This window comes from Amblyomma maculatum, chromosome 1 (assembly GCF_055883805.1).
Source record: "Amblyomma maculatum isolate TAMU_Amacu chromosome 1, ASM5588380v1, whole genome shotgun sequence".
Lineage (NCBI taxonomy): Eukaryota > Metazoa > Arthropoda > Arachnida > Ixodida > Ixodidae > Amblyomma > Amblyomma maculatum.
In genome coordinates, this window is record NC_139344.1 from 233344138 (window position 1) to 233371953 (window position 27816).

At 45.1% G+C, this 27816-nt stretch overlaps 2 protein-coding genes across 3 annotated transcripts in view; one reads left to right on the forward strand and one right to left on the reverse strand.

Moving 5' to 3' along the window:
- LOC146205900 (L-fucose kinase-like) overlaps window positions 1–7088 on the forward strand; it is a 94260-nt gene extending 87172 nt beyond the window's left edge. For both annotated transcript variants that reach the window (XM_084590565.1, XM_084590566.1), the window contains 2 exons: window positions 325–548; window positions 6344–7088. In XM_084590565.1, coding sequence (XP_084446691.1) covers window positions 325–548; window positions 6344–6451 — 332 coding nt within the window. In that variant the 3' untranslated portion in view covers window positions 6452–7088. The remainder of the gene's footprint in view (window positions 1–324; window positions 549–6343) is intronic.
- A 5990-nt stretch (window positions 7089–13078) lies between these two features.
- On the reverse strand, window positions 13079–18929 carry LOC146205902 (tRNA methyltransferase 10 homolog C-like). Its single transcript, XM_084590564.1, has one exon. The coding sequence runs from the start codon at window positions 18732–18734 to the stop codon at window positions 17568–17570; it is 1167 nt and encodes a 388-aa protein (XP_084446690.1). The 5' UTR covers window positions 18735–18929; the 3' UTR covers window positions 13079–17567.
- Between the last annotated feature and the right edge of the window lie 8887 nt (window positions 18930–27816).

Below are 27816 nucleotides of genomic sequence, written 5' to 3' on the forward strand. Positions count from 1 at the left end.
TTCTATCGAGATGATGATAGCGAGATCCCGCTAGTAATAGATACTGCGCCTTTTCTTTTCTGTAAAACGAATTAAATAGTAATTAACGCAAGTGAACAAGAAAAATACTGCAGATTAGCATGGCAGACTCTCAACAGCTCTCAGCAGATATCACGGGGCTAAGGCACACCATATTTTGAAAAACTTTAGTTAGGTACATTTATCTAGGATGCTCTGTATATATCCCGGTACATGTATGTATCAAAAGCTTGGTGATGTATCAAAAGCTTGATTGCAGGTCGCTGTAGGTGGTCATACAAGTTCTGCTTTTTGATCTTCACTCAGGAAACCTCGAGGAAATTGGCATGTGGATGGACCGTTACTGGCAGTTGAAAAAAGTGCTAGCTGTTGGCTGTGAGCCAGCATTTATTGGACGCCTCATGCTGCTTCTGAAACCATATGTGTATGGCCAGCTGCTGCTAGGTGCAGGCGGTGGCGGCTTTCTCTGTGCCCTCACCAAGAGCCCGTCACAGGCAGTCTTCATCCAGAGACTTCTCGACAGGTCACAGGTAAAAGGGCTGGTGGTATAGAATGCCACCATTTGTGATGTCAGATATGTTTTTATATTCTGCTGTATCCTTGTGCTAATAGTGGAGGTGTTCACATCCTGAACTAAGAGTGGTTTACTGGTTGCTCTCATATACAGACATTTGAACTGTTAGGCATCAGGTACAAAAATACAAAAGATGTCATTTTGCATACTCTTGGTTACACCTGGGTCTGACTCTGAGATTTCATTGTGGTGTGCATTTTGCTGGAGTGAATGAATAAGCTTTAGAAAGAGGGGGAGCTCTGCAACAGAAAAAGGGTGCACTGGGTGAGAGGGACAAGATACTTTGGACCATGAAGAAAAAGCAGTGGAGCAATTCTGAAATACTTTTTTTTTTTTTTTTTTTCAAATGTTAAGCAAGCACGGAGGATAACGTCCTGACGATAGAAATTTAGCTGCTCTGCATTCAGCAAAGGACCTACCAGCCTACTGTAGAGATAGTTTCTCATTTCCTGCCTTTCATCAAGCCATTACCCTTTTCTTTTGCTTGCTTGCTTGCTATCATGTCAGGGCATAGAGAAGCAGCCATTGGCTGGTTCTCATCATCATAATGGCTGCCATTTTCTAATGGAAGACAAGTGACAACGAAAATGGGCTGAGGAAACTACAAGTTGTGCAGCTAAGCTAGCAATAGCTTTCGGAAGAAAGACAATATCTGTAGCATATTCACATAGAAGAGCACCACTAGCAGCTGGAAGTGCTGGCAACAATCTACCCTCCTGCATAGTAGAAAGGACAAAACAGCAAACTAACAAAAACTTGTGTCATATTTATCAAAGACCTTTGATCAATCTTTGCGAAATCAAAGTAAAATCCTTAATCAGTGTGATACAAATCAAACATTTATCACATTGATCAAAGATTTTGCAGCTTTATTTTTGCTTACCCCACTCATAAGCTATATCTCCTTGATTTTTCAGGTATTCTTGCCAAACCTTGCTCTCTTGGCTAAGTGCTGTAAGGATCTGAAGTTTCCTTCAATAGACCTTAACAGAAATTGCAGTGCCGCGCCATCCCCTGATGGATCCGCGAAAAGCATGATGGGAGAACAGAGCGATCGCCACCTGCGTCAGCTGCTGGCAAACATGTTGGTGTGCTGTGCTGCTGCTTTCTGCCGTCATACGTCTTCTCGTGCACATTGTTGGTGCTTCCTTGCAAAATGTACCAAGCCAAGAATTGCTTTCATAATTAATTGCTAGTCTTTATGCAATTTTTTGATGACTTTTGAAGCGAAAGCTTCACTACGCCATGTAAAGCCAAGGTTGCCGTGCATAGCACATGCCGCTACAGCAGACGCTCCGTAGCCATGACAACGTGCTGCTCCAGTCACTGATGGGCTCTAGATGTGGAGAGAAGGGTTGCTTCCGCACTGCGCATGCGCGCGCTGCCACGGGGAGCTGCTGTGGGCGAACACTGGACTTTTTTGTGTCGGCTGATGATCCGTAGATTTAAAACTCAACCCCCAACTGCACAGCATGATGCAAAGGAATGGTGGGCACAATGTAAAAGAAAACAGCGGGAAGCAGCAGCGCAGCAAGGATGCCGAGATGGCAGAAAAAGTTCGCCTTAGAACCGGCAGAATTGGAGAGACGTGAGCGCGGCGCCGCTCCGCTTTCCCAGGGGGCTTTGCACGGCCGCTCGATGGCGCGGCGGAATTACTGGAAAGGTCTATTTATGCTTTGGCCTAGTCCATTCCTCATAGATGTTAAAACTCCTGCATTAGTGTGTTGGAGTCTTTGTGTACTTATGTTTTCATAGTTCCAGTTGAGGTGGGAAATGGTCTCTTCTATTGCTTAGAGAAAGAGCATTTGGCTTCGAGTGGCTCTTGCTTACTCCCTGACCAAACCTTTCTTTTACTTAAACCACTCAACTGTGATGTGTTTTCAGGATGCTTCGAATCTTGCTTTGTGGACAAAGATGTGTACTTCTGTACACAACCCAGCCAGTATGGGGATCCTTTAGTTGTGTTTTGAAGCTTCCTCTGACTATGGTTGTTTTGCATTTTTGACTGAATGAGGTTCTGGAAAGGCACACTTATGATGGAGTTGGTTTGACACACCAGAATTTCATAAGTTTCCTCATTCTCCTACTTTCCCTGGTGAAAAGGATGCCCCTTGTGTTCACTCTTAAATTGTGGATGTATTTTACTATCTTGTTCCTTGTTTGTGGTCATTTGAGTTTCATGATGGCTGATCTGTAGGTTTTTGCAAATACTTGAAGTTTTGAATATGGATCAAACATGTTTGCTATTCAGTTCATATTTTAGTCAAGAAATTGATACTCGAGAATTTCCGAATATTAGGCTGCAATTGAATATCATGCTGGCTTTGATGGTGGCAAAACCGTGAGAGCAAATTCTCCTAAAGTTAGAGTTTGTCAGGAAAACACCATAACGGCATCCTGTTTATATTCTTCTCCGTTGTTTGTGTCATGGAATGATCATATTTGTATGATGCTAAAGTTGGACTTTCCCACAAATCACATGTGAGGAATATAAAATGGCTGACCACATGCTTCACAGTGCACTTTTTTTTTTTTTTTGGTCCTTTCATAAATGTGCTCCATGGTTAACACCCACAACCATGGCACTCATCGTGCCGCCTTCACAATTTTTACAGCACGAGGGCTCCGCCATCTTGCTTTGGTCAGCTATGAAATATTCAGGGAAAATCCACTTGTGGAAGTGCACATGGGGCTTTTAAAGGAGAGTGCAGTCAAATTGTCACCACAAAAGCAAGCAATCATGCTAGAATCCTGCCAACCACTTGGCACATCATAACCCCACTTGTGTCATGTGCCATCAGGACACAAGTGTGTCATGATGTGTCATGTGCCATGACACACATGTGTCATGGCAATTATGAGGACGATAGGAGGGCCTCTGTAATTAGGCCAGAAAATATAACCTGGCAAGATGATTCATGTTGTGATCTTTGTCCGGAACTTGGGCAATCACATGCCAAGGCCATATGCTGAGTTGTTAGCTTAAGCATGCAAGACCCTTGTATTACTACAGTCAAATCTCGATATAACGAATCCCGCGGGACCGCAAAAAATCGTTCGTTATTTTGAAATATCGTTGTAATGAAAAATCTGCGATTATAAGCCAGTGGTCAAACCTAAGTATGAAAATGACGTACCTTGGCAGTAGACACGTGTGTAGACGACCAAAACCTCATGTGAAAATGTTGCACTAACTCCAAAGCTTATTTATTTGAAGAAATCAAATATTTTCTTCTGCTGCATGCAGCAAACACGACCGCGCACTACATTACACCACTACAGCACATACACCTTCCACTTTCCGGAACACCTCATTGCGTGCGTGATTGCACAGAGCGATGAAAGTACGGACTTCGTCCATGTGCAAAAAAAAAAAACAAAAAAACATCGAAGTTCTCTTTGACCCCGTTTTCAATGCTCCCTGATCTTTGAAAAGCTTGTCTGTCTTCCATAATGATCGCGTCAGTCGATGGGGCAATACTAGCTGTCTGCAGAAGCCGAATCACTTTTTCAGGGAAAGCAGCTACGTTCATATCTTCGTGGCACTTCGCTGGCTAATATCATCGCCAATCTCGCACAAACTTCGCAATAAGATAATCTGTGGCAAAAAAGAAATAAAAATATCGTCGCGCGCATGCGAACGCACGAATGACCGAGCCGCATATATCACACAACACAGGAAGAAAACAACGCAGGCAGCTAGGCCTGCTGGCTACTGCGTAATAAACCATAGCTTCATGGTGGCGCTAGGAGCTGGTTCTAGATGTCCTGATGATGACAGCTACAGCCCACGGACCATACACACAGAATCGGAAGTTTCTGTTTCGTTTCACGCGAGAGTTCCAAGCTGCCAAGTTCCAAGCCGAATTCGTAATACTGATGTTCCAAAATTATAGAAGAAATAAAATACATTCGTTATTCTGAAATATACGCTATTTTGAAATTCATAATTCTGAAATAGTTTAACATTGAAAACATAGCAAATCTGCCGGGGATTCTTTAAAAATTCGTTAATTTGAAAAGTTTGTTAATGTGGTGTTCATAGTAACGAGATTTCACTGTAGTTGCCTCATGTAGCTTGAGGTATGGTTTTGTGAAAAAGTAACACGTCAACAAATACAATACTATACTGCCATGTTATTGGCTTCCTACCTTTACACCTAATGTTCCTTGTTTGTTACTAGAGGGTAATTGTTATGCAATTCATTGTCATTATGCAATTCAGAGAGCTATTGAAAGCCTATGAAAACAGAATGGTTTTTCTGGAAGCATTGCTTCACACTTGGAGTCCTGTGCATCTATGTAGTGCAAACATTTTATGAAGAATAGGTCTTGGCTTCATGCTTGCAGAACCACAGCCTCAATTACTGCAACCATGCCGCTCAAATGCCATGCCCATTCAGTAGCTTGCATGCTTTATTCAGAGCATTGCGAAAGGACCTTCTACTGTAAGGCATTCTTTAATACAGTTCTGTGAATGTTGCACTGAAATTTTCTAATTACACCTCTGCATCTTTCTGCCAGAAAGATAGTTAACCTTTAATAATTTGTTCTAATACTTTCCGTACCATGCACATAGACACTCATTGGCTGCGAAGCCGCCACACGATCATAATATCGAAGCCAAGGCTACAATACTGGCTTGTTTGGCGTGGATAAGCGAGACTAGCTTAATAACTGCTGCAGTGTATTTTAATGAAGCTGAAACCTTTTTTTTGCAATGTATTGACATCACTTGTGTCAATAGCCTCATCCCTTTCCAAGCCTTTCGTGATGCTCATCAATACATCCCTGAATTGGTCCCAAGTTCCCAGTATGGCTTGCATTCTTTAGACTAGAGCTCTGGGGTATATTTTCATGTCATGAGCCTCCAAAAACAGAACAAATAAATCTCAAGCTATGCTATAATGAGCGCAAGACTGTGTCGAACAATGATGTTCCCTTAGGAATGCTATGCTTGCTTATGCTTGATGGAAAAATGAAATTGCTTTACGTGAGCGGCGCAAACACTGTGGTAGCTGATTGTTGACTTCTGGTTTTAAAGACTGACACAACAAAAAAAGAAGAGAGTTCTAAAAGTGTAACCTCTCTGGATGTGATAGTGGACAGTTAGGACAGCACCTGAAGTTTCCGAAAATGCTTTTATGGCTTGCTCACCTTGACATCACATAGTGCGCTTTTTTTTTTACTTAACAATGTTGGAGTTTTTTTCCAAACATTGTTCAATGTCTGTGTGTAATTTTATATTGCTTGAGAAGGCAACTATATTACACTACTTTTCCATGCATCCGGAGGGAAGTATATGTTTTATGAGAAAAATTTTTTTTTACTACCGGCCGGCACCAGCATTTCCCCCTGTTAAGCAGAGTTACAAGAAATAACTTTTGTGCAGTGGCCGGTAATACAGTAAAGTTTTACCATTGCAAAAATATGCAATTTCTGTATTCTGCTTCTTAATTACACCATTTCACTTAGTGCACAGCTAGAGCCTTCGAATATTTGCATGTTTAGCATCAGGAATACTTTTAAGACCATGTAAGCAACACAAGTATTCTACCCTTAGTGTGTGTTTAAATAATAATGAATTGTAGTTCTTTTAAGAATTTGTGGGTAGATATAGGGAAAGGTGCAATAAATGTCTGCTGGATGGTGCACACTTCAGCCAAATCATTGTTTATAAACGTATAAGGCAAAATGTCACATGCTGTTGCTCAATCTAATATTTTTCTTTCTGGTTACGCTTCTGTGCAGGGAATGTCTAAAGTTACCATACACAAGGTGGAGGTTGACATGACTGGCTTGAAACTCTGCTGTGGCACGGAAAATATTGAACTGGCCAGCTGCATGCATCCATATTAAGTTGTTTTGTACATTGCCTTGCTACAGAAATGGCATGTCAGTGCCGATATTTCTTGTTCCTGCATCTTTTTTATGGAATTCACAGAACAGCAAGTCTCTTGCAAGCATTCCAAGGATTTTGAGAACAGTACTGCATTTGTATTAGACCTCTGCAGCCCTGTTTCTGTGATCTGTGTTCAACTTCGTGAGAGTGGTTAGATTTATATTTTTATATGTAACCTAAAGACATGCGTGCAATAAAAATGAGTTAAAATTTAGTCTCCAGTACTTGTATACCAGCTTTTTAGAGTGCCACAATGACACTTTTTTCAAAACCTGCTGTAGTGTCTGTGATGTTCTGTTGTTGGGCTTGAGTCTATGGGTTGCCAACCACAGTGGCTGCATTTCAGTGGATTCAAAATGCAGAAAGAATTCCACAACTGTTTGCTGCACTATGCAAATGATGTGGACAGCACTATGGGGACTTGTTTTATCAATGGTGTGGAAGCTATAGATGTTAAACACTTCCTCTCTTCCTACACAGTGGAATATATAACCCGCTTGTAGTTGCTAGTTTACATTTAAAATATGGTGTATTGTTAATTATTCATGATTTTTAGCAGAATTGGTGATATTAAAATCAGAAATCAAAAACGTGTTTTCTGGATTACAATGAATTTGCTAGACACATTCATTTACTGGAAGAGCACGAAGTGCCCCAGTGAAGAAATGAAAGTGCTGCGGAGAGTGTAACGTGCCAGGTGGCCAGCCAGCCAGACATGCACTCCAAAGCTATTGCTGAAATGACAAGGGTGCTCCTCCCCTGTAACCTTCCTTTTATTGCAAAGAAAAAACTCCTCCAATATAACTGACTTGCCTCTTCTTTCGAATCAATTTCTTTGGAAAATAAGCAAGTTAGTGCACCTTTAGCACTCTGGGTAAGTTCCACTGACAGTATTCTAGCTCAGGTTAACTAGCATTCTTCTGAACATAACTTTTTCACGAGTACAGCAAGCTTGGGAATCTTATCGGATAGGGAAAGCATGCCATGCTAACATCTCACTGACTTAGCAGGCCTTACTATGGTACGCTATGAGGCTTATGATATCTTTAGAGGACCACAACCCACCATGCAAATGCATTTTAAGCTGGCATTTCTCCGAGATTACCAAAGTGTGCTAAACAGCCATTACTAGGCATAATTAAATGCATCATAGCAGCCGCATATTCATAGTGTACACTGGTCAATGCTAGAAAGTTCACAAATGAATTGACGATAGTACGACTGTATGTTGTGGAACAGTTACAGTGCTTTATAGGCACAGTGTTGAGGACCTTGCAGCGCATTAGTGGGAGCCTCCAGAGAACTTTCATCTTTTTTTCAACCCGTTGCAAATTTGCAATTTTGACTCGTGTATACGTACAGAGTTCCAAGCATCACACTTCACCTTGGCTGCATTGCAGACAGAATTCCTGGAGCATTAAGACCAGCTATGTTCTTGTGGCTCCCACCTCATGTATACATGCAGCATTCTGGGCACGACTCTCCACATTGGTTGCACCCATGCCTTCACACAGCATGACTCCATGTGCCACGTTGCCACGGATGGTTTTATTTTCACTGAAATGGTGACAACTGCGCAGGTGCATGTGCACATATCCTGATAACATGCAGCAGAGCTAAATCATGCCAAAGAAGGTGAGAGAGCCTGCCCTCTGTAACACCTGTGTCCGCTTGCTACCGCCCTCCCCGCACGGCCCCACATGCAGTCTATCCTTGGTGCCTTTCCCTACTGCTCCTCTTCTTAGGCTTTTCCTTTTTCTTCCTTTCCTGCTTCTGTTCTCTGTCAGAGACAAACAAGGAGAGCAGGGCATGGGGATGAGATTTGGACATTTAAGGCAGAAACCTTTATAGGGCTCATGAGTGTGCCTCTGTCCACAGAAATTTACACTCAGCCTGTCAATAAAATCACAGCGGGGTTCTGTTTAGCCTTTAAGAAAAACAATCTCCACCGGGAATCAAACTCCTACCGTTCCGATCACCAGCCAAGTGTGTTAACCGATTAAGCCTCGCCGGGCACGTAACAAACATATCTTAGTTCTAGCGTTCCTGCTGTCTCCATGGCAACATGGAGTGGCAAAAGGGGTGCGCTCGTGGTGATGTCATACCAACATGATTGCCATGGATAACGCCACCACTGATGCCATGGCACATCCTAGCGACGTGATGTCATGGGAGAGGACGGCGGCATGATGACGGCGTTGGAAGAGCGCAGCGGCGCAATGAAAAAAAGCAAAAGTTTGTGTGTGTTGCCTCCACTTCAGCTTGTGTCAGAATGTCATGTGGCTATTGGAATGCTGCGCGTTAAGAATGACGCTGTACTGCCAATTCCACGCTTAAATGTGCACTGTAATGAACACGCGTCAAAGAAAGAAAATTTCAACAGTGTGGCACGAGCCTTGGCCTTGGCAGCAAAAGCTCTGCAAGGGGCGTGTGATACACCGTGTGCAGTAGTAACGCTCAGGCTCTCGTATTTCTCCAGGACAGATTCTGCAGTGCTCTTGGAATTTTTTGTTAGATTTCCCCTTTGCAATGGGTGGTCCTTATGAAAAAACTTCCATAAATGTCCTAGCTAAATTACGTAGGTGTCCCTACAGTGTATTAGTCTTCACGAAGGTGCCTCTCCACAATGCAAGTTGGCGCTTTGTTGTGTTCACGATTGCTTCCACATCCCAAACAATGTCAACTGTCTCCTATTATCACTGCAACTGTGGCAGCCGGATTGCCATCAAGCAGTTGTCGAGGTGGGAATCTCGCAGAATCACAGCATCAGGCTGTAATGGCTTTCGCCATTCCGGCCTGATGCTGTGGTTGGAGCATTAGACAAAAGAGAACATGTTCTGTAGTCTCTTCTACCTGCTGGCACACCACACACATCACGTCTATTTTGTTCATCCGTTCACTGCACTTCGCCCATTAAACCTTTGTCCGTAGCACCCCAGCGCGGCCTTGAAAAAGCATTTGGAGTTGTCACAGAACTGCTCCTGCTTGATCTCAGTCTTACCAGCGCGATACGTGTGGAGGGCCAGCATTTTTTTCAGCAGTCGCCCTCCGCTGTTGTCTTAGCTACTGAAGCCCGTTCACACAGTTTGCCACAGAACTGCTAGCCCATGCACACTATTCTTCCCTCTTAAGAGCACTCTAAATAACTGTAATGATGCTGACGACTATGCTAAACTGGGGGCTAGGCCAAACATCTGCTAAAGAACAAAGGGGCATGCCTCTCAAAGGAGGGCCTTCTAGCTAAACTTGCACCAATTTTTATGATGCCGCAGTTAACCTGCGGTTAATCCCTATTCTGTAGCATAACGGAATTAACCTACTGCGACTTGACAAACTATGACGTCATAACATAGACCGACTCAATTGGCTGGAGCACTTCCTGAGGGGCCACCTGCCGCTTTGTTCTCGAGTTGTACCAATAGGTAGCACTCTGATGCAGTGAAATGCCACTTGAGCAAACTTCATGGAATGCCGAAGTGAAGGTAAAGTTTGCTCTACCGAAATCTGTGCACTGCAGCTTTTGATGAAGTAACCATGGAACATTCGTTGTATACGATTCCTGAAGACATGCACTGCTTTCACGTTGTATACGATTCCTGAAGACATGCACTGCTTTCACGTTGTATACGATTCCTGAAGACATGCACTGCTTTCACGTTGTATAAGATTCCTGATGATGATAAGCTCTTTATTTACTCCCAAAATAGGAGAACCAGCCGAAAGACTGGTTGCACTGCTTAGAGAAGGTCAGCAGGGACCCCTCGGGACTCTGCGGCCTCCAATGTGCGCAAAATGAACTGGCGCTGTTGGGCGAGCTCGGTGGTACGCAGGAGGGACTCCCACACATCCACTGTAGCTGTGTTGTGTCGTGTGTATGTCCACATCATGTGAATGAATGTGGCCAATTGTGAGCAGTGTGTGGTCATAGGTGCAATAAGATTTGGGAAAAGTTTGCTATATAGCCATGGGTTTGGAAAGGTTCCTGTTTGTATTTTGCGCCAATGGACTGCCCACCGAGATAGTTCCCGGTGTGGAGGGAGGTATAGACACCGATCGAGCCGATCATGCTGGAGGATGTCCGTGTACGTAACAAGGCGTAAATGAGTGCCTTGAGGAGTGTCAGTGGAAGCGGCAGGCTGTGGAGGGTGCTCCACCCGGTAGCTGAGTTCTTGGGCTAGAGCATGTATGTGCCTATGCGTTCCTGCTGAGCGCCTCATGGGCTGGGGCTCATATGAGAAGACGAGGTGTAGACGGTAAGGGGAGAGATCGGAGGATAGTGTGCGCCTGTCGGGATATACGACCTGCATCGAAGTTATGAATTGCTTGTTGAGAATCGCTAACGACTACTTTGGTGGAGGGGTCGGTCAGAGCTAACACGATGGCAACCTCTTCCGCAGTGGTAACAGTTGCGGCGTTGAGGGCGCTGCAGGCGTAGTGCCAGTTTCTGTGCGGTGCCAATGCAACTGCAACCATAGCGGGGCGAAGGGGGTGGTGGGAGGCATCAGTGTATGTAACGTCTGGGCGACCGGCAGAACGTTTCTGGAGTTGCCGGGCTCGGTTGGCTCTGTGCTCTGTATGATACTCTGGATGCATACGTTTGGGAAGCGGAGGTATACGAAGACTGAGTCTCTGCTCAGGCGTGATGTCCATATATGTAGAAGTCGCCCTCAGAGGAGTGATTCTTACCTGGCTCAGTACTGCGCGGCCTGCATGTGTCAGCGAGAGGCGCTCATATTGGGAAGAGTCACTTCAATTAGCTCATCGACTATATTGGAGATCCTGAGGGTCATCAGTTTGGTGGTGTAAGTGGACATGGGTAGACCCAATGCTGCCTTGTATGCCTAGCGTAGTGATGCATTCAGTCGCTCCCGATCTGTTCACGTGAGGTGAAGGTAAAGGGCAATGTAGGCAATGCGTGTACAAACGAAGGCTTGTACGAGGCGCAAAAGGTTGGATTCGCACATGCCCTTATGCTTGTTGGCGACTCTCTTGAGCAGGCGGCTGATTTGGATTACAGATTGATCTATTCGTTGAAGAGTAGTGGCGTTTCCTCCATTATCTTGTAGATGAAGGCCCAGGATGCGGATTCGGTCGGTACGGGGTATGGGGGTGCCCTGTACTTACAGAGTGAAGGATGCCAGAGGTGATTTGAGGCGTCTAGACATGCACTGCTTTCATGTTGTATACAATTCCTCAAGACATTCACTGCTTTCACAGTACTGAAAACTCCACACATATGCTGTGTATTTTGCAATTTTCGTAAAATTTGCTACTGAACTCCTCGGCTTCATAAAATCGACCAACCTTTTTTCATCAATCGGCCATTATTTCATCCTTCATCACATATGCCATTGATGCCCCGAGACAATATCGCTTATAAAAAAAAAATATGAAGGTTGTGTGCTCAAACCTGTTCAACTGAAACTCATTTGCATTAGACACAATGGCATTTCAGAAGGTGACTGTACAAAAGTTAATTTCTGTAGTATTTTACTGTGTCGTGCAGCCTGGTGTCTCTGAACTTTTCTGAATACACGGTGTTGACTGTCATATTTTGCATCCAAGAATTTATCAAAATGGAGTAATACCTAGGGGGACACTTCAGCTGCACCTATAAGGGTATGTAGCGATAGTGGTTCCTCGTTCGCGCACGTGTACCCACCATCCAAGAGCACTGAAAGGTTGCATCTTATGCCACCTTCCCAGCTGAATTAAGTAACCCAAATTGGCAGCTCCTCCCAACTTTCTAATTATGTGGTCTCAAGTTACACGAACCACTGAAGAATCAATGCTCGGCCATGGAAGCTTTCAGCTACCATCTGCCAGTGCCATGCCCGTGGCTTTTCACTCAACTCCAAAGCTGATGCTGGATTTTCTGGGCAACGAGGCCTTTAAGGTTATCGCTTTCAAATCTTTGAGAAGGCATGAGATTGATTAATGAACATGATGTTCTTGATAGCATTCCTATTCCACTTTCCCACCAGATTATTTCATATGAAAACCTTGACACTCTCCAAGCCACCGCTTGTATCTTTTGCTACTATTTCTGTAGCACAATCATACACAATCGGTGCGCATTAAAAGGACCCCCAGTTGGGTAAAATTAATCTAAAGCACCCTACTATGGTGCATCTTGTAACAAAAATGTCACTGTGATGCGTGAAAATACACCATTCTTTTACCTTCCCAACTGTTCCCATGGCGTATTCTGTTACCTTTTGTCGAGGCTTATAAAAGCAGTCAAAGCTTGTGAATGTCATCACATATGGGACTTGCCAATTGAATCACTTTATTTTCTTTGATAACTCAAACTCCGAGAGCATTTTAAGCTTTCTATGGTGGGAAAACATTTTCTCAGTTATCACACCTACTAGAGCCCTGCACCTGAGTAGGCAAGCTTTAACTTGCCTACTCAGGTGTCGTGGCAGATGGCACAACTGTAACAGCTCTGGAAACTAGAAGCATTTCAGTATGTCATCGAATGTGTTTTTCATCACACACACAGTGTATATATGCAGGCAATACATGGCAAGACTTCAAAGAATTGGCCAGCTTTCACGTGTGTGTGTTCAAATGCTTCCATATGCTTGTTTTATAATTCACTTTTATTTCACCAGAGTGCAATAAGTAAAAGCATAGCTTTTTAAAAAATGCCTAAAAATAGTCGGAGCAATGAGCATGCACTGAAATTTGTCAACAAAATGTCAACATGTTTGTAAATCATTCAGCAGTATGTTTTTTCTTTGCTTCTTGTTCCTCCATGGTGAATGCAGGAATAGAACAACCTTCTGAATCTATACAACAATAACTGATGGGCACGTTGGTCAGACATAGTTTTCGAGTGCAACAGCGCAGCGGCAAGAGGCCAGACAGAGTACAAGAAGGGACGAGACACAGTGCTGACTAACAACAAAGGTTTATTCAGGTAGCCATTGCTTATAAAGGCGCCATCTAGTCCCTTCTTGCACTCTGGCCTCGTGCCGTTGCGCTGTTGCACTTGGAAACTTCTGAATCTGTATGGGCAATGTATGTAGTGCATTGTTGTTAACTGCTAATCGCTGTACTAATAATGAAGTAAATTGTATGTGGGATGATTTCAGCAGTGCCATTTTATCTCGGAAACTGAAATACAGGGAATAGTTGCCAAAGGCAGCTGAAAATTCTTATCCTTGTGCCCATTGTCATTCATTCATAAGGAAACTGAAGAGCAAGGGTGCATTCTTTTTCTGATGACTTCACAATGTCACTCTCACACTTATGCATACACAGATCACATTTTGCAGACGACAGCCTGTTTCTACAGCCGCCCAAAGTTCGTTCACTTAGTGCCAGATCTTACCATACAATCTAAGGGAAAAACAGGAAAGAACAATCTGGAATAAAACCAGTGTTAGTAGGAAGCCAGGCATGTTACAACAGCATCATGGGTACTGTTCAAGAGCGTAGATATAATAGTGTACACAACCACTCTGCTTATTTTCTGAAGGCAGATTGCGCAACAGATCAAGCAGGAGTGGCGTCATGGTAAAGTTAAGGGCTGCCTCTTGTTCCATAGCCCCAGCAAACCACATAAAAGTGCAGCATAATCACATTTAATGAGCAATGAAGCAGAGGTGGAGAAGCATTGCAAATAATACAGCCTCATACACTACCTCATCTCTGACGAGCCCTTAGAAGTAGAACCAAACTATTGGTATTGGTTGGTCTCCCTTGTCTTTACATAGGTACCCACGTATATCTTCCACTGTTTGAATATAGCATAAAAGTTTCAATATTTTCCACTTGCTGAAAGTGATATTTGCAGTTGTAAAAGGGCACCTTGCAAATGCATACACGGCATTGAAATGAGCATGAAGTGCATGCCCCTTTGGCTGGATATGTGGCACGTAAAAGGATGTTTCCATCAGTGTGTAAAAATCGTAAGTGTACAGCTAAGACATCGACCAACCTTATAAGAACTGTCCATAACTGTAACCTTTGAGAGCAAGTCATCAACCCTTCACTACTCTAGATTCCATTCATTCTTCACACTATTTGTGCTCATCAGAATAATATTGTGCATGCAGTGACAAAGTTAGATGTTTGTTTTTTGGATTTTTGCTAAAAGGACAGCTTTAGTGATTTTTCAGAATTCACAGATGTCAGTAAAATTTATATTGCAAGTTCTCAAGGTCAAGATCATTTGAGCCAAACAACATGGCTGAGAACAGTTTTCTAGCAAAAGATAGGCCTCCATCTACCCAATTCCTGCTGTCAAACAAGTGATATTTTTTAACCCTTTGACTGATTTTGCCGTACAGGTACTGCAGCCGCATTTCGTCCCGTGGAGTTTTTGCCGTACGGGTATTGCGCTAAACGCATAGCATTTCAAAAAATTTGACACTGGGGGCGAATTTTTTTCGAAAAATTCCACAGTCAAAGGCTCAACAGCCAACCCTGTGCATGATGTCACATTTGGCACGGCTCGGCCTCCCAGTAGACGTACAGCAGCCTGGCAGCAAACATGTTTTGTGGGTTCAGCTGTAGTCTTCAGCTCGCAGTTTGTGCGTTGCCATTTCTGAAGTGATTGTTGTGACTGATGTTGTAAGGTGCACACAAACCACTGAAAATATGAAGGCACTGCCTTTGCATAAAGAGATTTATGCTGTCCTGTGCCTCAATTGGTACCCAACTCCAAGATAGCATGTTCAGTGCTGCGAAACTATTACAGGAGATTGTTGAGCTCGGGTGCTGCACCAACAGTGCTCTGATGCATGATGCCTGTTAAGCTGCCTACTTGAGGGGACAGATATGAAGAGGAACTTAGTGGTGGCAAGCTTAAGATAGAAAGTTTTATTCTGATTACTTTACTTTGACTGCATGAACGAATGAAAATAGTGAACAGGAACAAAAATAGATGCTTGTAGCTAAACAGTAGAAAGTTACTTGCACCAAGACATATTGGCAGATACAAATGCCCAGGCAACCATACCTTATAATTAAATGATAATCAAATAGATGTAGCTATTATTAATACTAAAGTGCTTGTGGACTCTTAAAAGCAGTCATTCACCATCATACTTGTGATACCATTGTTGAATAAAAGAAGCCACTCATTACAATGTGTCAGCATATAGAAAATTCTAGCTAAAACTTTTCAAGAGCTCATGGTCCTAATTTTAGCTGTATTTGAGATTGCTCACTCATCTTTTTAGATGGACAAGAAAGTTACCATTGTAGTCTTCCTGAAATGTCAACACTGAAAGTTTTTCTCATGGCTTCAAATGAGTCCGGCAGTGGCAGTTCTACAAGACTTCTTCCTTCTAGGCTATGGATCGGCCTTCTGCTGTTGCCCCCTTCTGCACCCCTCTGACCCAGAACGCTTGCGTTATCTTTCATTTGTAAACCATCAAGGGCAGAAAAAAGTGAAATGTACCATGCCCACCAAGTATTGGACTCATTTGACTTGTCTCACAGCAGGAGGTCGTGGGTAAATAGCAAGTCGTGTATATGCCACTGATTTAGCACGATGGCCCTTCAGGGTGCTCGCAGGAATTTTTATTTTGGTTTGTTTTTTTGCTTATTAAAAATTATTTTTTGAATGTTTTAAAAAGTGAAGTCGTGAACTCTGATGAGAATGCCTTCAGCAATATAAATCTATGGTCAAAATACCACTGGAGTTCCCTTATCAAATACATAGATATATGAATAAGGCCCATGTGCTGGAAACCAGCACATTTTTCGATGAACTTAGTAGGTCCATGTCCATATTTTTTCACACGTATCCCCACGGCCAGACAGGGTTCAGTCAGCCTTGAAACAGTGATCAGCGCTTGGCAACAGCGGCTTGCTTACTCTACCATCACATTGGTCACCATGCTGGTGAAGAAGCAGTATGGTGAAAAATGTCATCCTTCTTGGTGAGAGCTACGAGTGGTTGCTCTCACGGCACTAATGTCCCATGCAAGCCATGCATAGCTATTTACTAGGGTGTGCAAATAGCACATTCTCTAAACCAAATCAGATATGAATAGTATAGCTTCGTTATCGAATTGATTACAAACAACATAGCTCTGCTACTGAACTGAATGCGAATCGAACGATGATAAATCCGAATCAAATGCAAATTAATATTTGTTCTAATGTTCGCTACTTTTGTGAATATGTATACGAAATGAGCAGTAGTGCAAGACGTCGAAGCTCCAGTGGCGGTCATACTATAAACTACGCTCTAAAGGCCCATAACAAAGGTAGCCAAACAACAGCCACTGACACTAAGGAAGGCATAGGGGATTATCTTTTTATTGTGTTGATGAATGTGAAGTTATACTGTATTCATGGAAACAAATGGTTATAAAGAAGGAAGAACAACCACATGCTGCAGATGGGATCCGAAACCACGATTTACAAATTTCGCATCCGGTGCACTACCGACTGATTACAGAGGCAGCTGTTCAATCTCTAATCTGTTTAATCAAAGCTTATGAAACCTATGAATATAGCCGCATATCTGCCAGACCTATGTTAATTTTCAAATGTATTCTCAGTCAACTTATTTGGCTTTGCATCACCGGTGAACAAGGGCATGCATGCCCTGTCTGTATTAGCTCTCTTTCATCTGGTGCAGCCATATTCTCACAGTGCAAATGATGTTCTCAACATTCTGAAAAATGAAAATCAGACAGTGCCAAGCCAGGTCTGTAAGGAAAATTGGCAAGTACAGTGCAGCCAAATTTGGTATTCACTGCCTGTATTATCAAGCTGCTGTGAGGATGGGGATTTTTGCCCATACTGGCACCATAAAGGAAATGAGAGAGGGGGCATGCATGCCTTTCCTTGTTCAATGGTGGCATGAAGCCATACAAGTTGCCCAATATCACAATGAATATTCATATAGGTCTGGTAGATATGTGGCTGTAATATTTGTGAATTTCATAAATTTTGAATAAATGGTGTTCCAAGAAAAAATATGGGATGCATTACTATTAGAACACCCCTTGTAATTATGGCATCACTACAGTAATTCTGCCAAAGGTATGAAGCCCTGCTAACGATGGTGGAGAAAAATAAGGACATGTAACTCTGTCCAAAATTTTAACCTTGATGGACAGTTACTTTCCGGTTTATAAATCTTAATGCAGTTTTCCAGTCATTTGTTTGCTTGAGAGCAAGCAAGATCTTGAACACATCTATCAAATGCAGAGGCTGTGCTACTTCCTTCTGCCAGGACCAAGCAAAAGTCTGGGGAAACCTGGCAGTCTTTAAGCCTTCTGAAGTTGCCTTGGAAAGAGTAGCACCATTTTTGGCCTCTTTATCCACGAGCGCTCCAACAACATACACTGCGTCGTAATCGAACTCGTCCAAAGTGTTTTCACTATCTGGTGTTAAATACACAAGTTTTTCCTTCGGAAAAATATTCAAATAGCTACTTGATGTCAATTCTGACAGCAAAGGGATTTTGGATACTTCGAAAAGCGCACTTCGCAGGATTCGCGCAGTGAGGCCGTTAGGAGATGCATTGCAGAAATACAACTGAAAAGGGTCCCGGCTCCACCTGTTTTTTCCAAAAACTGAAAGCAGGTCTCTCGCTGCTTTGTTGCATTCTCTGGGTGTCATAACCTCGTCGTAACTCAAGTCGAAGACGACACTCTGGCCGAACAATATCGCTGGTATTTGTCTTGATTCGTAAAACCTGTCGATAGCACCACCCCAGATACGAAGTAAGAAAGTGTTCCCGAAAAGGCGATACTCGTCTAATCGGTCTGCAGAATAAGGCAAAAGTCTTCCCATGTTTGGTTCAGACATCACCGCTGTTACCAAGCCATTGGTTTCCCGGCGCCGTTGGCGCAACCGTTTTTGTTCTTGATGAAAGAGATATTTGAACAAACGGCACCTCTTGTGATAGGAATCTCTCGCGAGCAAGTCAAGCACGTCCTGGGATGAGAGTTCTAGTGGTGTCGGTAGGCCACTTCGAAGCCGCAGATTATGTTGCCGTAGCAAGAGCCGTAGCCTTTCTTTAGTTATTTTGTCTACCGCCAAGTCTGGAAAGTCAGCGACACGGTACGGACATGACTTTTCTTTGGCTTCGTCATCGCATTCATGCTCTTCAGTCACTTCGCGAGACGACACCACAGCGCAGTAGCTCCTACACGTGCTGAACGGCACCCCTGAGGCTGCTCTCATCAGTTTCCAGCACCTTTTGGATATTGTATCGGTATTCTTGTGCGCTGTAAACTGCAACAACCGGAGTCGAAGCGCCATAACTTTTGTGGCGGTCACAGTTACAGTCACAACTCGCAACGAATTGACACACAGTTATTAAATACAAATACGCACCACACTTGGCAAATGAACACCCGCGCAAATGAACCACACGACCACATCTCGAGACCACCGATAACCACCGCGAGCCCTTGCCATTCCATGCCATGAGCTATGGCTTGACTATAACTTGACCTAGCGTTGACTTGGCTATTACTTGGCTAAAGTGAGAAAAGTAAATATTTTACGGCTAAATTCTGTTTCAGCGAAAACCGAGTTCAGAACCTTGCAAAAATTAGCTAAAATTCCTGGCTTACTTAGCGCACTAATTCACGAAAGCTGGCACCTTGGCTGGCATTAGCGGCCGAAGGGCATGGAGTATCTGGAGCGGCAGGCCCATTTTGGCGCTTACAGGAGACTGTTCGCTTGGCCGTCCACTGCCTTACTTTCCATAAACGTATCATTTTCGGCATTTTATAACGTGAGCTCTACAGTTAGCATTCTTCAAGGTCGAGTTATTCGCGCTTGGCAGAGCCGCCAACGTCGGCTACCCTACGCCGGCTACAACGGACGCGTCAAGAAACTGCCGCCTCCAGTCTGTTCACGGCCCGTCACGCGCTCTTTCCTACAGTAGCTATGGTTCTAGCTCACTTTAGCTATGGTCCCTGGAAAAAATGCCAGTGAGGTCCACTCAGCCGAAAACACAGCTGACTGGACTGAACTGCTGGCACGGCCGGTCTTCAAGGAGAGCGCGCGCTCTTAGGTATACGGCCTTCTCAATCGCCGCGGGAGCAATGGGAACGCTTTTATTTTTCTTTCGATTTTTATTGCCTCGGGGCATAAAAGAAATTTTATGAATAATGAAGGGTATGGTACGTCAAGTAAATGAAAAAAAGTTGGCTGATGTAATAAAGTCTACAAGTGAACAGCGGTGCGTTCCTTGCGTCCAAGCGGCATATGACGACGAATTATGTGGGGATGAGACCAGGGGTGTGAAACTCCCTATACCTCCCAGCGGCCACGAATTACAGACGCTAGCGCCAAACCCCCCATTATAGGATTATAGCGGGAGGGGGCGCGTAAAAAATGGACTTGACGGGGGAGGCCGTATAGCGGACTGGTCCAAAAAAACGGTGCGCGGAAGGGGGTGTCGGTAGGTTGCTAAAAGCAGCGCGGGTCGCGCGCTCGCGTGCGCCCGCGCCCGGGAAAACGCTCTGCCCGTGGATTTTCTACCGCATCATCGTTCTGCCGCGGCGCGACCGGCTCGCGGCAGGAACAGTGTGATGGAAAGAAAAACCACAAACATAGCGCTCTCGAGGGCGCAGGCGCTCGCGAGCAAGCGTACCCGACCGCAGCAAGAAATAGCACAGAGAACAGCAGATATGGTTGTCTTTTTTATTAACTGCACGTGAAACAGAAAATGAAAAGATGCGACAAGGTATCCCTCACACACGCGCACTTTACATAGCTAACAGTTTACAGTAGTGTTATGTGTTCTGCGCTAACATTGTAATCTTGCATGCTTGCTTTATCGCTACAAAAGAACCCAGTTTGCCGGCACTGCTTCTGTCAGCATGTGTACAGTTGATATGAAATTAAATAAATGATGCACATATTCATTCTATGCATTCCATACCATCAAAGCAATGTAGAAACATGAGCAAATACCTGCGTTCTAGTTACCTAGTGGTTGGTATTTGATGCAAGTAATCACGTGTCACTGCGCTGTACATAACCAAAATGCATGATTAAAAATTTACACTACCCTTCCTGGAAGAACCGTCTTCTTCGAAACGCACGCCTCTCCACAGTACATGAAGATAACAAGTTCAACAACACGAAACACAGCGGATATCGCCGACTGTAATGGCCAGCACAATCAGCAGACGAGATGGGTCCACGGAACTGGAGGTGCACGCAGACAAGTCTCTCGTCTCACGAAGGGGCGAAGAGCCAGCAGGAATGAGACGTACAGAGTAAAAGAACCGCGACGAAAAATCGCGACTTTGGCCGATAAGCCAACACGCAGAGAATTCACAGCTCTAGGCTACGCAGACGACCGACGCAGACGACAGTTCTAATTCAAAACGAGCGGAGTCGTAACGGTTGCAGCGGTTCACGCGACGAAGCAAGCCACGCAGCGCAGTCGGCGGCGCCGTCAGTGCGAGGGGATAATTTAGGCGCGAGGGAGAAGTCCTCCTCTCAGCTTTTTCTTTCCTCCTTTCGCCCCCGCTTGGGAGAATTAGACGGGACGGAAGTGCCCCTGACTTTCCGCGGCCTGATGAGACCAGCTGCCACCAGGTGCCGGATCCGCGTCGGCTTCAGCGCTGGACATTCCCACAGCAGGTGGGGAATATCGGCTTATGTATCTCGGGCTTGCAGACGGGGCAGCCAGGGTGGTGATACAAATTTCGAAATTCCCAAACACACATACGTCCCAGGGATTCCGATAATGGGAGATTCGGATGTCCTAGGGATGTCCGAAAGTCCCACAAAAATCCCGAAAACATCCCAAATGAAACAAGAAGTGACTTCCTCAGGACGTCCCTAACAATACTAAGGTGGGACATGTTTGGGTTACTTTAGGAGCTTATTGGGACATTGTTAAGGAGATTTTCTCTGCTTGTTATTCTAGGCCCTGTCTTGCAGAGGCCTCGTAAGAAGCATGCAATTATACGAATCTCAGCTCCTGTTTGTGTTATAAGCAGACTCAAGTTGCCATCTTTAATTTGTATTGGGAAAGTTAGGGCAGGAATGATTTGGGAGGAATTGGAGGCAGAGTTGAATTTCAACGGAAAAGACCACTATGCTGGAGGTGACCATTCCCAAATTTGTTATAATTATTTTGTGTCAAACTAACAATTCAAAACATACAAAGTTTGGAGGACACTTAAGCTTCGCTTTAAGAATGGAACGCGATAGCGTTATAGCGCCCCGTTCGCACCGTCTACTCATTTGCTTGTCGCGCTTTTAAGTGACACAAAGACGCAGTTCACATGATACAACACTCGTTAACTTGTCCAAAGCATGACTGTTTGGTAATTACTTGTTCTGAAACGTAATTCTGGGACGTAGAAGCGCTGCCAGCCACCTTGCCGAAACGCGCGGGCCTCAAGTTGCAGTCGTAGTTCGTCGGCAACATCGTTGCTGATCCGAGCCGGCGCGATGAAGATCTCGGAGGCCATGCCGTGTCTATCTTATTCCGTGCGCCACATGCATGATGGCGCTACGTGCACGCCAAACGAAGAGGAAGTACAGCGGAAAAGTAATTTGCCACTCGCCTAACTGCGTGTTCTGTAATTCTGTAATTTACATGCTCATAATTATTATTATACGCCACAATACACTTTTTCTAAGGGACATTTTTGAGACAACTCTACAATCGATAGACGCGCCTTTGCCCATTTCAAACCATCTAGCTGGCATGGCCAAGTGGTTAGCATGTTTGTCTCGCACCCCTGAGACCCACATTCGATTCCTCAGGTCGGCGATTTTTCCTACTCGTTTTTATTTACTAATGCTTCTGCGATTTTTCGCTCACGGTCAATGCCGGACGACGTGGGACGACGGCCGCCGACGACGACACCGACTTTTCTGCGACACGGGGCCCTTAACGCTACTGCGTTAATATTTGACTAAAAATATTTCACTTACTCGATGAACGCCCACGTGTAAAGCAATATTCGGGGGCGTTGAACACTGCATGCTCCAACCTGTACTATACAAGTTTCTGCATTTGCCTATATACTGGGTGTCGCATACTATGCATAATAAACACACAGTGGAAGCTTTGCGGTCCTTGAGAAATTACACACACGAACTTACGCGCACTCACATTTTGCAGATAACAGCGGAGTCACAATTTTGAGATTACCACATGTCTCAGGTGCAAGCAATACACTGCATATGTGCAAAGCTATATAAAATACTCCCTTGGATAGTTATATACGTATTTTGTTAGCAGTACAGTTAACCAAGGTCCAATGCCACATTCTGTTAATTGAGCCACTTCATTTCTTTGTCGACAATAAAAATAAAGCCAGCAGTTAGAGCAGGTTTGTGTTCTTCAGAAAAGTTGAGCGCCACGTGCTAGTTGAGCACCACGAAGTTGTACCCCGTGATAGTTGGGCGCCACCTCATTTTGTGAACACGATTCATATTGAACGTTACCTCTCATATCATGGTAGGCTGCATGTAATGCAACATATTTCGTCACCGCCTTTTATATATTTTCCAAAGGAACCAATTCCCATGCATCAGCTAATGTAGTTATGAGCTTACATTTGCTGTCCATATGTTCTAAAAAACCACAGTGTACAATCAGTGGCAACAACCCAACATAGACTTGGAAAAGCGCAGCTGAAATTTAGTTAGCAACTGTTGAGTATCGTAGCAGGGACGGCGCCAATTTCCAGTTATAGTGATGATGCCTTTTGTTTTTGACATTTCAAGCGAATTTGTGGGGTTCTTGTTCACTCGCTTTCGTGCTACAGGGTGCATGATCCCTTACAACTGCCCTGGAATGTATTAGCATGGTCTTATAAAAGGACAAGTAAATGGGACGTCCCACGGAGATCCTCCTTTGGAGGTTCGAACATAGCCCAGAAGGGAGCTCGCAGGGACGTCATACGGATTACCTTGTTAGGATGTGGGAGGTATGGATTTAAACGGGATGTCCCTGGGAGTTGGTGTGTTGTCTGGGTTGAGGCCACTTTCGAATCACTTCAGTGTAGAATCCTCCGAAGCGCCACCTTCTTTGCACGGGTTAGACATCGGGTGAAGCGAGCTTGCATGAAGCGATGCATGCTGGGTAATCCGCCATGATGTTGCTGGCAGCAGACGGCGAGTATATAGAGCCAGGCTGAATTGAGCAAGTTCCTTGTCGTTTTCGATGGTCCACCGAGCAAACACGCGGCTTTTCATTCCCGAGAACGTACGCGTCGACGCTGTGCCCGAAAAATCGGGCGCGCTATGGCTGGCCGCCCGTTGACATGGCCGACATTCATGATTTCACTTCTGGCGAGTAGTTTGATACTTGCCTGGATTGGCGTCGACCTCGCGTGTGTTGGCCCGTGCGAGCCATTCGCGTCGGCGTCGCCAGAGGATCCTTTGCTATCTCGCCCTCGTGCAGACGTATTTTTGGAATCGTGAAGAACCCGCAGTCGGCCTGTTCGATTGTGCCAGCATCGTCTGCGCGTACTACGCGACCGTGTAGACGAGGCTGTGAGGCAGTGCCGTTCTGCGTCGTCTGCTGCCAACGAAAACATCATGGTGGATTACCCAGCATGCATCGCTTCATGCAAGCTCTCTATATGAGAGCACTTGTATGGCGCGCGTGAAGGTGCTCGTCTTTTCAAAAAGAGGGTAGCGTTATCCAATTTTAAGAGGCTTGGCGATGACTAGGTTTGAAGTTTAAAGTTTATTCTTAGTTTCCTTATACAGAAACTAAAGGACCCCGAACAAAAGGTGCGTACTTGCACCTCACCAGGTTCAGAGCCCCATACAATTTGTACACAGGGGAAACAGCGCGGTACAAATGAAATTGTTTTCTCCACTCAAAGATGCAAATTAACAATGCAAAAATACAACAGTAAGAAGCACTCAAAAAGCTGAACAAATTAAAAATGAGAAAAAAAGAACCAACAACACAACAGTAACAGGCACTCAAAAAGCTAAACAATTTTTGACATCGATGACAGTTTTCATTAAAACGCTTAGTTCCACATCTCGATCAGTTACGTTTAAATACACGAAATGGTGCATGCCGTTCAATAACGGCAACAAGATCCTTATTTTTGTTCAAAAGCATAGGTATTTGGGATCGCAGGCTTTGCCCAGCGTAATTTGTTCTCAGCTTTGGTAACCTGTATTGTTCTTTCCTTAGGTCAAAACTTTGATTTAGGCTCATATATGTCTGTGTAAAATTGTCACGGTTTTTCCTGATTTCATTGTATATATAAATCGCAAGCTTGTTTCCATAAAGTTGATCCACCCTCACTACTCCATAACTGAAACGAAAAGCATGCGTGCTTTCGCTGTACTTCAAACCTTCTAGAGCACGGATCGATTTTTTCTGTGTAATAAATATGCTTGCCGAATTGGTAGCATGCAGTAGTTGTGCCCCATACGAGAAGACAGTAATATATATGGGACTAAATCATTGTAGAGTAAATAAGCGCAACCGTTGGAATAAGGTTGATGTGGAAAGGCAGATCGCAGAATCCGCATGGCTTTGAGAGCTTATAAGATACTGCGGAATCCATTCAATCCGAATTGGCTGCGGTAGGCGTGCCGCTAGACTGTGTATGTCGTGGCAGATTTGTGTGCTGCTACTGACGCGTCTAAGTAGCTTTGTCACCTGGAGGGCATCAGTGCGTATAACAATACGGGTCGTGGGAACCATGGGGATGGCGGTCGCGAAGCGAAGCGCCTCTTGCACATTCAAGCAGCTCCGCACAAAAAGATGGTTCTCCGTTTCTCCCACGGCCGGACTGAATGCAGTGGACGCGCGCGCATGCCTCGAGACCAGCCAATGTTACTAGACTTTGTTACTAGTAACATTGAGACCAGCCGTGTTTCTCCTTGAGTTACGCTCTTTGCCGCCGCAAGGGGCGCAACCTGTCCACCGTTCGCTCCGCGCCTGCTGCAGCGGCGACGGAAATGGGAGGGGGGGGGGCTTGGTTTCGCGCTAATTCACCCGCTGGTTGTATAGTGCGCGCAGCACCGAAATGAAATAAAACAGAATGTAGTTGCTTTACCTGCACGTCGCAAGTGTATTCCACATGTAGATGAAGTCTTTATAGCAAAACCTGCCCCTTAAAACCATCAAAATATAAATCATTCTTCTCCAAAAGTATCACGAGCATATGACAGGTACTGATGGTGTATTCATTCATTCACCCTATTAGGATAGCTTAGGCTATGAGGGACGCCGTGGAGGTCCTGAAGGTTCGATAACCTTGTTTTCTTTAATTAATGTGCACGGCGTTGCGCAGTATACGAAGGGGTCTTGACAGCGCCGCTTGCATCGATACGCGGCAGTGGCGGCCGATATAGAGCCCGAGAGAAATGAACACTCAAACTTCAAGCTCGCGCTCCTATAGATATCGCTCTGTAAAAATCACGGTGGCGAGCAGCAACAGGATTTACTCACTTATAGCGCTGATCTAGAAAGCACCGATAGCGGTGCTTGCTGCACTGACTGTCCCGAATTATGTGCAACTGCTCAATATGAGCCAGGAGAGGAAGTCAGTACGAATCTGGTGCTGCCGCATTCAGAGAGTTTTCTCGAGCTCCATCGTGTGGACCGAGAAATATTTGCCGCTGAGCAAGAAAGAGATCAGTCTCTGCAAAACTTGAGCCACCAAAGAGAAACGGGTGTGTCACGCAAAAACATCGCTGTCCAGCGCCGGTCTGGCTTATGGTATCGCCAGTATAAGGACAGGAAAGGAGTAGAACACGACCAGCTTGTTGTCCCGTCTAAGTATAGGGCTCAAGTTCTCACCCTCTCGCATGGAAAAGGTTGGGCCTGTCACTTGGGTATAAAAAAAAAAAAAAACTAAAGACAGGCTGCTGAGAGAATTCTACTGGCCCGGATGTTTTAAAGACGTCGAAAAATTTGTTCAGACATGCGACACTTGCCAGAGAATTGGCAAACCACACGAAACCAGAAAGGCTGGTTGGTTGGTTTGTGGGGTTTAACGTCCCAAAGCAACTCAGGCTATGAGAGACGCCGTAGTGGAGGACTCCGGAATTTTCGACCGCCTGGGGTTCTTTAACGTGCACTGACATCGCACAGCACACGGGCGCCTTGCTTTTCGCCTCCATCGAAAAGCGGCCGCCGAGGCCGGGATTCGATCCCGCGTCCTTGGGAACAGTAATCGAGCCCAGAAAGGCACCTATGAAATTAGTGCCAATAATCACAGAGCCCTTTCGGCGTGTTGTAGATGTAGTGGTACCATTGCCTGTAACTACGTCAAGTTACAGATATATTTTGACTATAATATATCCGGTATTAGGTTTGGGTCGCGTGCGCCTGGGTATCGCACCGCTGCCACCAGTTGTTACATGCGGCGCGCGGCCCCTCGGTAGCGTTGGCCTGGCGGCTCCTGGACGGCGGACGGCATCAACGGTCTCAGCAAAGACGAGGCATCTTCTAACGAAACAACCTTTACTACAACATCACGAAGGAACGGGCAGAGAAGCTGACCCGGAGAGAATACAGACAGGTTCACACAGCTGGTGTCTAGCGTCGTCTCCACGGCGCGTCAAAGTAGTCTCTGTCTCAGCGGAGTCGGCCGCTGCTTTTTATAGGTTTTCCAGTTCACAGGGAAAGGGAAAACCCTCACAGGAAATGGAGAGCCCGACAAGTCTGGGCACGAAGGGATGACTCAATAGCAGGTGGTCCGACTGGTCCGACCGCATCTCCTCCACCTCCTGCAGACGGGCGAGTGCGGCGCACTCTCTCACGAGCTCCAGGCTTGGCCGGCGTTTGCACACACACGCATGCACACACATTTGGCGCGTGGCAAGATCATGTCGAGACTTGCCCGCGGGAGGAAGCGTTGCGCGGCCGATGAACGGCGTCGAAATGGCCGATCCGCTTGGGGTTCTGCCTGTTGCTATGCGGTGGCCGCGTCAGCTTTCCCACTTGTCGGTGGAGAATCGTAACAGACTGCCCCGCCGGGGAAGGGAGATCCCGAAGGGCAGGGGACTGCATCCGCTGTCCGGAGGGATCGGGATGTTGCTGCTAGCCGGGGTCGTCCGACTTTGTTTCTCTTAAGCCAGTTAGCCTGAAGAAGTTCTTGGAAAGTCTGGGCTTCCAAGGCACTCTGCAACTTGTCTTCAGGAGAGATTTCTGACAACCCACAACGTCACAACCACGCTAAAAACTCAACCGTTCAGCCAGCAAGCACGGCACAAACTTCACTAAGTTATGCCAGACTATTTCCCTCTTATGCCCCCATCTATATTAAAGGGCAGCTCAGCAGCACTTGGAACACGTCCACAAATTTTAAAATTGCGCTTTTCAAGAAAGCATAACATCACGTTCAAACAAAGATAATGAATATAAATATTCAAA

Bases quoted from the DNA above. Each gene is read 5' to 3' on its own strand.
- LOC146205902 (XM_084590564.1), bottom strand. From the start codon at position 18,734: ATGGCGCTTCGACTCCGGTTGTTGCAGTTTACAGCGCACAAGAATACC.